Raw genomic sequence first — 12976 nt, 5'->3', positions numbered from 1 at the left:
ATACATCCCCGGGTTTTATGGGGTTCATCGTAGGGTCTTAAGAGGTGGCTTTTGAGGTAGTAGATGTGTTGGTATTAATTTTTCAAAATTTGTTAGATTCTGGAAAGGTTCCATCAGACTGGAAAGTAGCAAATATAACCCCTCTATTCAAGAAGCGGGGGAGGCAGAAAACGGGTAACTATAGGCCAGTTAACTTGATGTCTGACACGGGGAAAGTGGTAGAATTGATCATTAAGGAGGCTATAGCTGGGCACTTAGAAAAATTCAAGGTAATTGGGAATAGTCAGCATGGTTTTGTGAAAGGGAAATCATGTTTAACCAATTTATTGGAGTTCTTTGAAGGATAAAGGGGAGCCTGGTGATGTACTGTACTTGGTTTTCCAGAAGGCATTTGACAAGGTGCTACATAAAAGGTTATTGTGCAAGGGAGGAGCTCATGGTGTAGGGGGTAACATATTAGCATGGACAGAAAATTGGCTGGCTGGCAGAAAACAGAGAGTATGCATAAATGGATCCTTTTCTGATTGGCAGGATGTGACGAGTGGAGTCACGCAGGTGTCTGTGCTGGGGCTTCAACTTTTTACAATTTACATCAGTGACTTAGATGAGGGGAGCAATGGCATGGTAGCTAAATTGACAAATGACACCAAGACACAAGGAAGGTATGTTGTGAAGAGGTTGCAGACTGATAGGTTGAGTGAGTGGGCAAAAATCTGGCAGATAGAGTATAATGTGGGAAAATGTGAAGTTGTTCACTTTGGCAGGAAGAATAAAAAAGTATTACTTAAACGGGGAACGACTGCAGAATTCCGAGGGGCAGATGGATCTAGATGTTCTAGTGCATGAGTCACAAAACGTTGGTATTCAGTTACAGCAGGTAATAAAGAGGGCTAATGGAATGTTATCCTTTATTACAAGGGGAATTGAAAATAATAGTAAGGATGTTATGCTTCAGTTATACAGGGCATTGGTGAAACTGCATCTCGAATACTGTGTGTAGTTTTGGTCTCCTTAATTAAGGAACAATGTAAATGCATTGGAGGCAGTTCAGAGGAGATTTACTAGATTGATACCTGGAATGAGCGGATTGTCTTATGAGCAAAGGTTGGACAGACTGGGCTTGTTTTCACTGGAGTTTAGAAGAGTGAGGGGAGACTTGACTGAAGTATATAAGATCCTGAACGTTCTTGACAAGGTGGATGTGGAAAGGATGTTTCCTCTTGTGGGGGAGTCTGGAACTAGGGGGCACTGTTTTAAAATTAGAGTTCACCTTTTTAGGACAGAGTTGAAGAGAAATTTTTTCTGAGGATTGTGTGACTTTGGAACTCACTGCCTCAGGTGATAGTGGAGGCGGATCATTGAATATTTTTAAGACAGAGGTAGATAGATTCTTGTTAGGCAAGGGAATCAAAGGTTATCGTGGGGTAGATGGGAGTGTGGAATTCGAAACACAAATAGATCAGCCATGATCTTATTGAATGGTGGAGCCAGGCTAGAGAGGCTGAATGACCTACTTCTGAACACAAGAAATAGGATCAGCAGTAGACCACATGGCCCATCGAGCCTGCACTGCCATTCAATACAATCATGGCTGACACTGGTCATCAATTCCACTTTCTTGCCCGCTCCCCATATTCCTTGATTCCCTGCAAGACCAAAAATCTATCTATCCCAGCCTTAAATGTATTCAATTATGGAGCATCCACAACCCTCTGGGGTAGAGAATTCCAAAGATTTATAACCCTTTGAGTGAAGTATCTTCTCATCTCAGTCCTGAATGATTGGCCCCTTATCCTGAGACTCTGCCCTGTGTTCTAGATTCCCCAATCTGTGGGAACAATCTCTCAGCTTCTACCCTATCAAGCCCTTTCAGAATCTTGTATGTCTCAATTAGATCGTCTCTCATTCTTCTAAACTCCAGAGAATATAGGCCCAATTTACTCAGCCTCTCATCATAGGACAACTTCCTCAGGGACCAATTTAGTAAATCTTCACTGCACTGCCTCCAGTGCAAATATATCCTTTCTTAAATGTGGAGACCAAAACTGCACACAGTATCCCAGGTGCAGTCTTACCAAAGCCATGTACAATCTTAGTAAGACTTCTTTATTCCTATACTCCAATCCCCTTGCAATAAAGGCCAACATGTCATTTGCCTTCCAAATAGCCTGCTGCACCTGCATGTTAACTTTGTGCATTCCTTGTACGAGTGCCCCCAAGTCTCTCTGAACATCAGCACTTACCAGTTTCACACCTTTTAAAACATATTCTGCTTTTCTATTTTTACCACCAAAGTGAACAACTTTACACTTCTCTACATTATACTCCATTTGCCATCTTGTTGTCCACTCATTTAACCTGTCTATATCTCTTTGCAGCCTCTCTACATCTTCCCCGCAGCTTACCTTTCTACCGAGCTTTGTATCATCAGCAAAAAATACATTACTCTCTGTCTCTTCATCCAAGTCATTAATATAGAGCGTAAACAGCTGAGGCCCCAGCCCTGATCTTTGCGGCACCTCACTGTTCACTGCCTGCCAACTTGAAAATGTCCCATTTATGTTCACACTCTACTTCCTGTCTGATAACCAAACCTCTATCCACACTAATATATTACCCCCAACATGAGCCCTTATCTTGCCCATTAATCTTTTATATGGCACCTTATCGAATGCCTTTTGAAAATCCAGGTATACTACATCTACTGGTTCTGCTTTATCTGCCCTACTAGTTACATCCTCAAAAAATGCTAATAAATTTGTCAAACAGGATCTCCCTTTAGTAATACAATGCTGACTTGTTCTAATCATACCATGCTTTTCCAAGTGCAACGTTAAGACTTCTTGAACAATAGTTTCCAGCATCTTCCCAATGACTAATGGGCTAACTGGCCTGTAGTTCTCTGTTTTTTTCTCTACCTCCTTTCTTGAAAAGCAGTGTAACATTTGCCAGCTTCCAATCTGCCGATTCCTGAATCGGGTCCATTCCTGAATCTAAGGAATTCTGGAAAATCATAGCCAGCACATCCACTATCTCTGCAGCTTTCTCTTTTAGAACCCCAGGATGTAGGCCATCTGGTCCCAGGCACTTGTCAGATTTTAGTCCCTCAGGTTTCTCCAATACTTTTTCTCGACTGATCAATATCCTTAATTTCCTCACTCTTTTTAGCCCCTAGGTTACTGCCTATTTCTGGTATGGAACTTGTATCTTCTACTGTGAAGACAGACACAAAATATTTGTTCAATGCCTCTGCCATTTCCTCATTCCCCATGATAATTTCTCTTGTCTCTGCCTCTAAGGGACCAACGTCTACTTTAGCTACTCTCTTGCTTTTTATGTACTTGTCAAAGCTTTTACAATCTGTTTTTATATTGTGGGCTAGTTTACTCTTGTATTCCATTTTTTCCCTTTTTATCAACTTTGTGGTGGCCCTTTGCTGGTTTCTAAAATATCCCAATCCTCAGACTTGCTCCTATTTTTTGCAACATTGTAAGTCTCTTCTTTTAGTCTAATACTCTCCTTAACTACCTGAGTGAGCCACTGGTGGGTCTTTCTGGATGAGTTTTTGTTTTTGAATGAAATGTACTTCTGTTGAACCCTTTGAATTGCTTCTTTAAATGTTTCCCACTGTTAATTTACTGCCATACCTACCAGTCTACTTACCCAGTTAACCTTAGCCAGTTCTCCCCTCATACCTTTGTAATTGGCTTTGTTTATGTTTAAGATTCTTGTTTGTGATTGAAATGTGCCACTTTCAAACTTAACATGAAGTTCAATGGTATTATGATCACTATTTCCCTGTGGATCTTTTACTATGACATTGCTTATTAACCCTGCTTCATTCCACAATACGAGATCTAAGATAGCTTTATCCATAGTTAGTTCTACAACATATTGCTCCAAGAAACTGTCAGGAAAGCATTCTACAAATTCATCATCTAGACAACTGTTGCCAATTCAATTGTCCCAGTCTATATGCAGATTAAAGTCTTCTTTAATACATTACCTTTTTTTACATGCTCCAATAATTACCCGTTTAATGTTCTGTCTAATAATATTATGGGGCCTCAAATTACCCCCACCAATGTTTTCTGACTCCTGCTATTTCTAATTTCCACCCAAACTGATTCTACTTCATGATCTTCTGAGGCCAGATCCCTTATTAATGTCCTTATGCCATCCTTTACTATCAGGGCTACCCCTCCTCCCTTGCCATTCTGTCTCAAGAAATATTGTATACCCTGGAATATTCATTTACCAACCTTGATCTCCTTGTAACCATGTCTTGGTAATGGCAATTAGATCTAGATTTACCTCTATTTGTGCCACTAGTTCATCTACATCTATTTTATTACAGATGCTACGTGTATTCAGATAAAGGAAGTTCAATTTCATTGTTTTACCTCTATTCCCTGCAATAACCTTATTTGCCAATGTACAATTTTCGTTAAACACTCTGTCCCTTTCTGTCCCATTCTGTTGGGAGTTACCCACATCACTATCCTGCTCTGATGCCCTGACCCCTCTTTTTGGATTTCTAAATTTCCCTTTACCCAACCTCCCTGCTCTCCCCTCACCCCCACTGCCCCCCATTAGGTTAAAGCCCTGTCCACAGCCCTCGTTATGCAATTGGCCAGGGCACTGCGGGGGGCCAGCCCGGTTCAAGTGAAGCCCATCCGAACAGAATAACTCCCTCTTCCCTGACCACTGATGCCAGTGCCCCAAGAATTGAAACCCCTTCTTCCCACACCACTCTTTGAGCCATGCATTTAGTTCTCTAATCTGCTTGACCCTGTGCCAATTTGCACATGGCTCAGATACAATCTGGAGATGATCATCTTTGATGTTCTGTGTTTTAGTTTGGACTCTCACCTTAAATTCTCGAAGCAGAACATCATTTCTGGTTCTGCCTATGTCATTGGTTCTCACATGAACCACAACAACTGGATCCTTCCACTCCAGGTTCCTCTCCAGCCACATGTCCTTAACCCTGGCACTGGGCAGGCAACACAGCCGTCGGAGCTCCCGGTCATGGCTACAGAGAACAGTACCTATCCCTCTGACTATACTGTCTCCGATCACTACCACATTCCTCTTCCCTCCCTCCACTGGAATGGTGTCTTTCACCATGGTGCCATGGTCAGTCCGCTCATCCACCTTGCAGTTCTTCTCTTCATCCACACAGGTAGCAAGGACATCATACCTATTGGACAAGGTTGAGGTTCCTTCATCACTACATGCTGATTTCCACTACCTGACTGACATGCAGTCACATCCTCCTGTCCCTGACCATTGGCCATCTCTGTTGTTCTCCCTACTCTAAGGGGTGTGACTACCTCCTGGAACAAAGTGTCCAGGTAACACTCCACCTCCCTGATGCTCCACAATGCCTGCAACTCAGTCTCCAGCTCAGCAATTCTGAGCTGAAGTCGTGAAAGCTGCAGACACTGCAGACATGGTTGTCTGCAGTGCATTCCACAGATTCCCACATGCTGCAGTTGCAGTACACCACCAGCCCTGCCATCTCTGTACAATTTTTTCTTTAGTTAATTAGTTAATAATTCAAGCTGAAGTAATGGAAAGTTGCACTCACCTATCTTGGAGTTCGAGGACGAAGACTGACCAACTGCTGGAGGCTGAAAAAGGAGCCCCTCTATCCCCCTCTGCACCAAATTCCCACGTGCACCAAATTTCCAAATTCACTCTGGCAAATGTCTCACTCAGGCAACTGCATCCCCTCACTTCTCCTAACTTGCTTGTTGGTATAGATAAAGAAATGATTGGGGGGTAAAAAAATAGTGAGGGTTGGGGGATGAGGGAGTTTCTGTGTCTGGAAAGAGGTGAATAGTGCTCTGTAGGCATCTGTGTTAGGGCTGCTATTTCGTTTGTATATATGTAAATCATCTTGACTTATGAGGGACAGTGGAAATTTGCTGCTGGCATCAAATTGAGGCAGTATAGCAATTGTGGCTTGGACTATGGAAGACTGCAGGAGATCTAGATAGACTAGCAAGATGAGCAACTCTGTGCCTGATGCAGTTCAATGTAAAAAAAAATTGATATAATACATTTTGGAAGTAAGAGTGGGTGACAGGAGTATACCTTAAGCAGCAACATTATAAATGGAGAAGCAGAGGGGCTTTGGTGCTCACACACGTGGGTTGTTCAAACTGGCAGCAAAAAGAAATAAATAAATCGTATTTCTTTAGCACCTTTCACAATCTCAGGACTTTTGAAATGTAGTTACTGTTATAATGTAGGACTGTCAGCAGCTAGTTTGAGCACAGCAAGCTCCAACAAACAACTATGAGATAAAAGACCAGACATTGATTGAGGGATAAATATTAGTCAGGACACTAGGGGAATGCCTCACGATCTTTTACACCCACCAGAGAGAGCAGGCAGGGCCTCAGTATAATTCCTCATCTTAAATGACCCTATAAAAGTGAATAAATCCTTGGTTTTTGTTCTGGAGGCATGCAAGACAATAGGTTAGAAGATAACTTGTGTGCCATGTTGCACACCTCATATAGGAATGGGATAAAAGCAATAGAGAAATCGCAGTGTAGAGACACTCTGATATTAGGGATGAGGAATTACCATTATGAAGAAAAACTTAAAAACGTGAGCTTTTTTTTTCAAGAGAGCTTAGAAGGTTAAGGGGCGATGATAGCAATTGTCAAGAATACAAAAGGTAAATATTGATGGATGATTTATATTGGTCAGGAAGGCAGTAACAGAAGGTCACAAATTAAAGGTATTCATAAAATTAAAGGGAGCAGATGAAGTGTGGAATTCTCTGCCATCCACTGTTGAAGCAGATTCCTTATGTTTTTTTTGAAGAGGAATTTATGAAGTTGATTGGCGGGAAAAGACCATCCAGTCTATCAAGCTTGCACCACACTTATGATGGCCGGATCAGCATGACTAAACATTCCCCCTTCCACACACCTAACCACCCGCACAGCTACAGGCAAAAAACAAGAAAAGGCCAGAAATAAATAGTTACTTGAAAAAGTGAAGAGTATGCAGATAAGCTGGAGAATGAGATTAGACTAGGTGGATTGTGGAGGAAAACACCAGCCTAGGCTTTGTTGGGCTCAATGACCTGTATCTTTACTGTAGAATTGTGATTTTATTAATGCAACTGCTGAGGCATAAGTATCTATCTATGAGGAGAATTTGAATAAATATCCATTCTGAGAGTATGTCGTTGGGCGTTGCCGTATGATTGAGAAATGTATAGGAGGGAGGGTCTGAATATAAATTCCCATCATTGCAGGTGCCCACTTGAACTTATTACAATCTAATATCCTATACAGGGCACATTTTACTCCAGCGCTACAGAAAATGATCTGGCAGCTAGTGTGACCTTGAGGGTGGAGACTTGAGATCATAAATTGGTAACAGCTGTTGGGATCTTCTGTTCCAAGTGGGAAATATTTTTGAATTGGCCCTTTTTTTTGGAACGTACTCATAACTGAAAGAACTGCGCCACGTTTAAAGGGAGAATTGGACAGCTGGCCTGTTCTTGTTGCCAAGATTGATATAGTGGCTCGCCAACACCCTGCAGTGGACACTGGCAGGAGAGGCTTTTTCTGGTAGACTGAATGGGATTTCAGGTACTCTGATTCAATTATTTAATGAGGTGTATGGCCAGTATTTATCCCTTAATGAAAACAGATAATCTGGTCATTATCTCAGTTCTGTTTGTTGGAGCTTGCTATGTGCAAATTGGCTGCTGCGTTTCCTACATTAGAACAGTGACGACACTTCAAAAGTTCCAGATTTCTGCTACCTTTGTGTGAAGAAATGATTCCTTACATCACCCCTTAATGGCCTACCTCTAATTTTAAGTTTATGCCACCTTGTGGATTTCCCCAGAAAAGGAAATAGCTTCTCTGTATCTACCCTATCGAATAGTTTTAACATTTTAAAAACCTGACTCAGATCCCTTAATCTCCTATACTCTAGGGAATACAAGCTAAGTTTATGCTACTTATCCTCATAACTTAATCATTTAGTTTCCCTGTATCTAAGCGATTCCTTTGTCATTTTTAACCCTGTTAAATCACCCTTCAACCATCTAAACCCATTACTTTGTAGTGAGTTATTTCAGTAGTAAAATCATGTGGCTGTATTCTGTTACTGACCTCCTGCCACTTGTCAAGCATGAGATGCTGCATTACCAGATGGATATTGAATGGCTTCCCCTGGTGGGGGTGGGGCGGAGGGTTAATGGGTGGCAACATTAATTACGATTGATATAATGAGTTGACGTAAAATGTTTACTTTGCAGATTTACGTGGCCTGTCAGTCAATGTTGATTGTACTAGTGGGAGCGCAGCCTGAGTACAGGATAAACACACAGGAAGTGCCAAGCACGCACGAAGAGCTCGTCAAACATGTCATATTTGAGGAAGATTTCACCTCCATTGCAACTGAGGTAAGTGAGCAGTGTGACCTATGCTAGTTCTGTGTTTCATCGTTGAGCCTCCTGTTGAGTGATTTATCAGAGATGTTAATTCCTCACCAGCTTCCCCACCCCCCCACTCCTCGTTTGCCAGGGATGCAGTTCACATCTGAGAGCCATCCTCCGGTATGCCTCCCAGTGGTCCATTATTCCTTTTCAATGAGTGCCAGATGGCCAGTTGGCTGCAGAGGGGTTGTAGCTGAGCCAGAACCTGTCCTCATGTGTTGTCCAAAAGCTCATTTAACAACAGTGTTTCCTACATTACAACAGTGACTACACACCAAAAAGTACTTATTTGCTGTAAAGGGCTTTGAGAAGTCTGGTGGTCCTGCAATGTACTATATAAAGGCAAGTCTTTTCTTTTCTCCTCGTCTCCCCCGCCCTCCCCCACCCTCCCCGCCCCCCAGTGCATGTGGGAGAAAGGAATAGAAGGATGTGCTAATATGGTGAGATGAAGTAGCGTAGGAAGAGGCTCATGTGGAGCTTAAACACTGGCACACGCAATTTGGACGAAATGACCTGTTTCTGTGTTGTGCACTCAATGTAATTTCCAGTAGGGGCTAACTGAATAACCAACAGACAGGAACCATGGCTGATCATCTACCTAACGCAGGGGTACTGAGACTAATCATAGCACAGACTGGGATCAAATCTATGGTTACTGGCCTGTACAGCTCAACTTCTGACCATGTAGGTCTGCTGAGGCACGGGGAGGCCACTTTGAGTTCATTGGGTCTTTTGTGAGTGAGTCTGGTTTTTGTTAATATGTTTGAATAATGGGATGTTTGGCAGAATGTGATATTCCATGGGCTTGAGAGGATTGGAGATTTGGGCAAGTGTCTCTACAAGGTTGTCTTTAATCTTTCCATAGTTGTAACGATTTCCATATGGAAACGTGGCCATGGAGGTTCAGTCTTTGTATGAATTCTATCCTAATTACCTTGGCAGAAGCAGTCATTGACTTCTGCTGTTTTACATGTAACGTAATGTACCGCAGTAAGTCAAGTCAGCTCTGTTTGGTGGCCTACCCCCACCCCCACATTTCGTGAGGCAATGATCTGTATTGAAGTATGTTTCTATCTCTTTATGAGCCAGGATAGTGAGTGTCAGTAGCTCTTTCTAAAGTGTATTGCAAGCAGGCCCGATCCTGGACTTGGCCCGATCCTGGACTTGGCTGTGTTCATCTTCAGGAAGAGACAGTGGGAACGTTGGCTGCTTTTTAGAAATTTCCTCTTCCTCAGCTCCAAGACTCTGGAGCTGACTGCACAGTCCTGACATTTGAGATTAGTGGACTGAACGCAGACTAGAGATTGAAACTGGGCATTCCTGATCTGTTAGTTTGTTATGTTTGTTTTGGTGTGTACATGTGTGGTTTCTGTACGGAGATGAGCAATCGGTGGGTGAATGCAGAGGGACGATGTACATGAAGTAGAAATACAGGCAGTCAGCTGGTCAGAGGCAGTTATACACCCAAAGGGTAATTAGACCAATGGGGTTAAGCAGAAGGTACTCCTATTTCTTTATGCACCCTCAACCTTCAGCACTCGTCCCTTGCCCCCCCCCCCCCCCCCACCAACTTCCAAACCAGCCCTGAAAAGTTTGCATAATCATTTGAATTATATTACATTGAATGATGTGATCCTTTCTTGAATGCAAAGTTGCTATGTGCAAGGTCCATGTCACGCATAAAGCAACTCCTATCTGATCTGAATTTTTGGGCCCTTGCAGCTTCTGCCTCTCTAGCATGCTTGGTTGGTTGTTTCTTCAGTTTTTCAATCCTGATTGGCAGGTTTTTTAACCAATCAGCGGGCGTGAGGGAAGCTCCACTTTTCATAACGTCCTGGAACAGTTAGGAGGAATGCTTGTGGCTTTGGGAATCATCATGTTAGAGTACCCCCGCGATGACCAGGTGAAGCACAAAGATATACAACGCAGAATGTCCCAGGTTCAATTTGTGCCTTTGGGCTAAGGGGTGGAGGCACAGAATTGTCCAGACTTCCCACCGTTAGTGAAAAGTGTGCGCACATGCACAGGTGTAGACAGCATCAGGCTGGGCTGTGTTGTCTTCCAACACTCCATGTTGTGGGCTTATACAGGAAGTGAAGCATGTACTAATGTAGCCTCTTTCACAACCTCACAACATCCCAAAGTGTTTTACAGCCAGTGAAATACTTTTAAAATACAGTCATTGTAATGTGGGGAACGTAGCAGACAATTTGCAAACAGCAACGTCTCTCAAACAACAATGAAATAAATGACCAAATAATCTGGTTTTAGTGATGTTTGTTGAGGGATAAATATTGAACAGAACACCAGGGAGAACTCCCCACCTCCTCTTTGAAATAGTGCCATGGGATCTACCTGATAAGGCAGCTGGGACCTTGGTGTAATGTCTCACCTGAAAGATAGCACCTCTGACGATGTAATATTGCCTCAGTACTGCACTGGGAATGTTCATCTAGATGATGTACTCAGGTCTCTGGAGTGGGGCTTGAACCATGACCATCTGACTCCTGAGTGAGGTGTTAGTGCCAAACAGATCTTTGCGGCTGAACCGTAGTGTGGAGTGAGTGCCTTCAATCATAGAGTCATAAAGTCATAGTCGTTTATGGCACAGAAGGAGGCCATTCGGCCCATTGAGTCCATGCCAGCTCTCCATAACCCAATCTAATCAGTCCCTTTCCCTCGTTCTATCCTCATTGTTCTGCAATTTTATTTCCTTCAAGTGCCCATCCAATTTCCCTTTGAAATCGTTGATGGTTCCAGATCATTACCACTCGATGCTTACAAAAGTTCTTCCTCTTGCCCAAAACCATAAATCCGTGTCCCCTAGTCCTTGTACTATCACCTAATGCGAACAGTTTTTCTTGATATTTGAATGGTGAGTCACAGAACGAGATGCTGTTTTCGGGAAGCTAATAGTGGAGCGGCAACAAGATAGCAACTTCCAGATTTTTGTGTTGAACCACACATCTGATCTTGTCTGAAGTTGTTGCATGATTTGCACATAAATAACTGTGACTGCCATTAGCCTCACTGTTATTTGACAGCAAGTTCTAGCCCGATATGTTATTCACGAAAGCAGGATTATTTTTCAATAAGTAGGAGAGTGACACTTGTAGGACTGTCAACGTTCTTTTTCATCTCCATCGGCAACAACAACAACTTGCATTTATATATCGCTTTTAACATAGTAATGCTGCCCAAGGTGCTTCACAGGAATGATTATAAAATGAAGTAAGATATATAAGTAGATAAAACTTGTAATAAAATCAGAGACTTGTTGCACAGAAGGAGGCCATTCAGCCCATTTTGCCTGTGCTGGCTCTTTGAAAAAGCAGCTATGCTTAGTCCCAAATCCCTGCTGTTTGTCCGTAACTGTGTAAGTGCCTCATCCTCAAGTACCTGTCCAACTCCTTTTAAAAATTATTTATGGAATCAGCATCCAATCAGAGGGTAGGGGGAGAGACAAATGGCAGAAAAAGGAGGGAGCAACATGATGTACGAGATTAATGAAACCAGATTGTGGAGGATATATTCTGGACTGACTGAGGTGGTGCAGGTGCTTTGGTGTTGCACTGCTTCCTCCCACCACCAGGTGTCACAGCTGGTTCCACTCGCAACTGGTGGGCAGGATGTGAGACTTAAAGCTGTGGGCTACCAGTTGTTCTGTAGCTTGGCTGAACACTGGTCAAGGCAGAGATTTACTCTTATGGTTTAGCATTTTCCATCCTAACTTTAAACGCTAATTTTTAAGCTTTTACACAGTGATACTTCAGTTGTATAAATCTCTGGTTAAACCTCATTGAGAGTACTCTGTTCAGTTCTGGGTTATATTGGCCTTGGAGGGAATACTGTGCAGAATCACCAGAGTGAAACTGGAGCTTAGAGGATTAAATTATGAGGAAGTTGCATGGACGAGGCTTGTATTCCCTTGCGTATAGAAGATTAACGGGTGTTCTGATTGAGGTGATGATTATAAAATTTGATAGGGTAGCTACAAATACTATTTTTTCTGGTGCAGGACTCTAAGACAAGGGCGCACAATCCTAAAATTAAAAAAGCACCTCATCACAAAAAAGGTAGTGGAAATCTGAAACTCAATTTCCCAAAAGGCTGTGGCAGTAGGAGCCATCAAGACTGAAAGGGATGGATTTTTGTTATCTAAGGGTATCGAGGGATTATAGAGCTAAGGAGTTGAGATGCAGATCAGCTATCATTTAATTGATTGATAGAACGTGTTCGTGAGGCTGAATTGTCTACCCCTATTCCTGTGTTCCTAAAGAGTTAAATACCTTTGCTGCTGAAGGTCAGTGGTGGCATTGATGTTTTTCCAATAGCTTCGGGCCGTGCAGATAAAAGTCTGATCATCGAATGCTACTGTCTGCGTGTTGCTGAACTTTCTGGTTCTCTTATGGCGTGTCCAGTGATGTGTTGTGTTCACTTGTCCTTTGCAATGCTACATGTGCCTTTGTCACACTAAGGTTGGAGCAGTGTTGAATG

At 42.6% G+C, this 12976-nt stretch overlaps 1 protein-coding gene across 3 annotated transcripts in view; it reads left to right on the top strand.

The window, feature by feature from the left end:
- Nucleotides 1-12976, top strand: part of slc22a15 (solute carrier family 22 member 15) — a 75582-nt gene that overhangs the window by 18536 nt on the left and 44070 nt on the right. For all 3 annotated transcript variants that reach the window (XM_068052426.1, XM_068052425.1, XM_068052424.1), the window contains exon 2: nt 8300-8446. In XM_068052426.1, the coding sequence (XP_067908527.1) occupies nt 8300-8446 (147 nt within the window). The remainder of the gene's footprint in view (nt 1-8299; nt 8447-12976) is intronic.

Source organism: Heterodontus francisci, chromosome 20 (genome assembly GCF_036365525.1).
Source record: "Heterodontus francisci isolate sHetFra1 chromosome 20, sHetFra1.hap1, whole genome shotgun sequence".
Taxonomy (NCBI): domain Eukaryota; kingdom Metazoa; phylum Chordata; class Chondrichthyes; order Heterodontiformes; family Heterodontidae; genus Heterodontus; species Heterodontus francisci.
The sequence above is the reverse complement of the archived record's forward strand: the minus strand, read 5'-3'. Positions and strand labels throughout refer to the sequence as shown.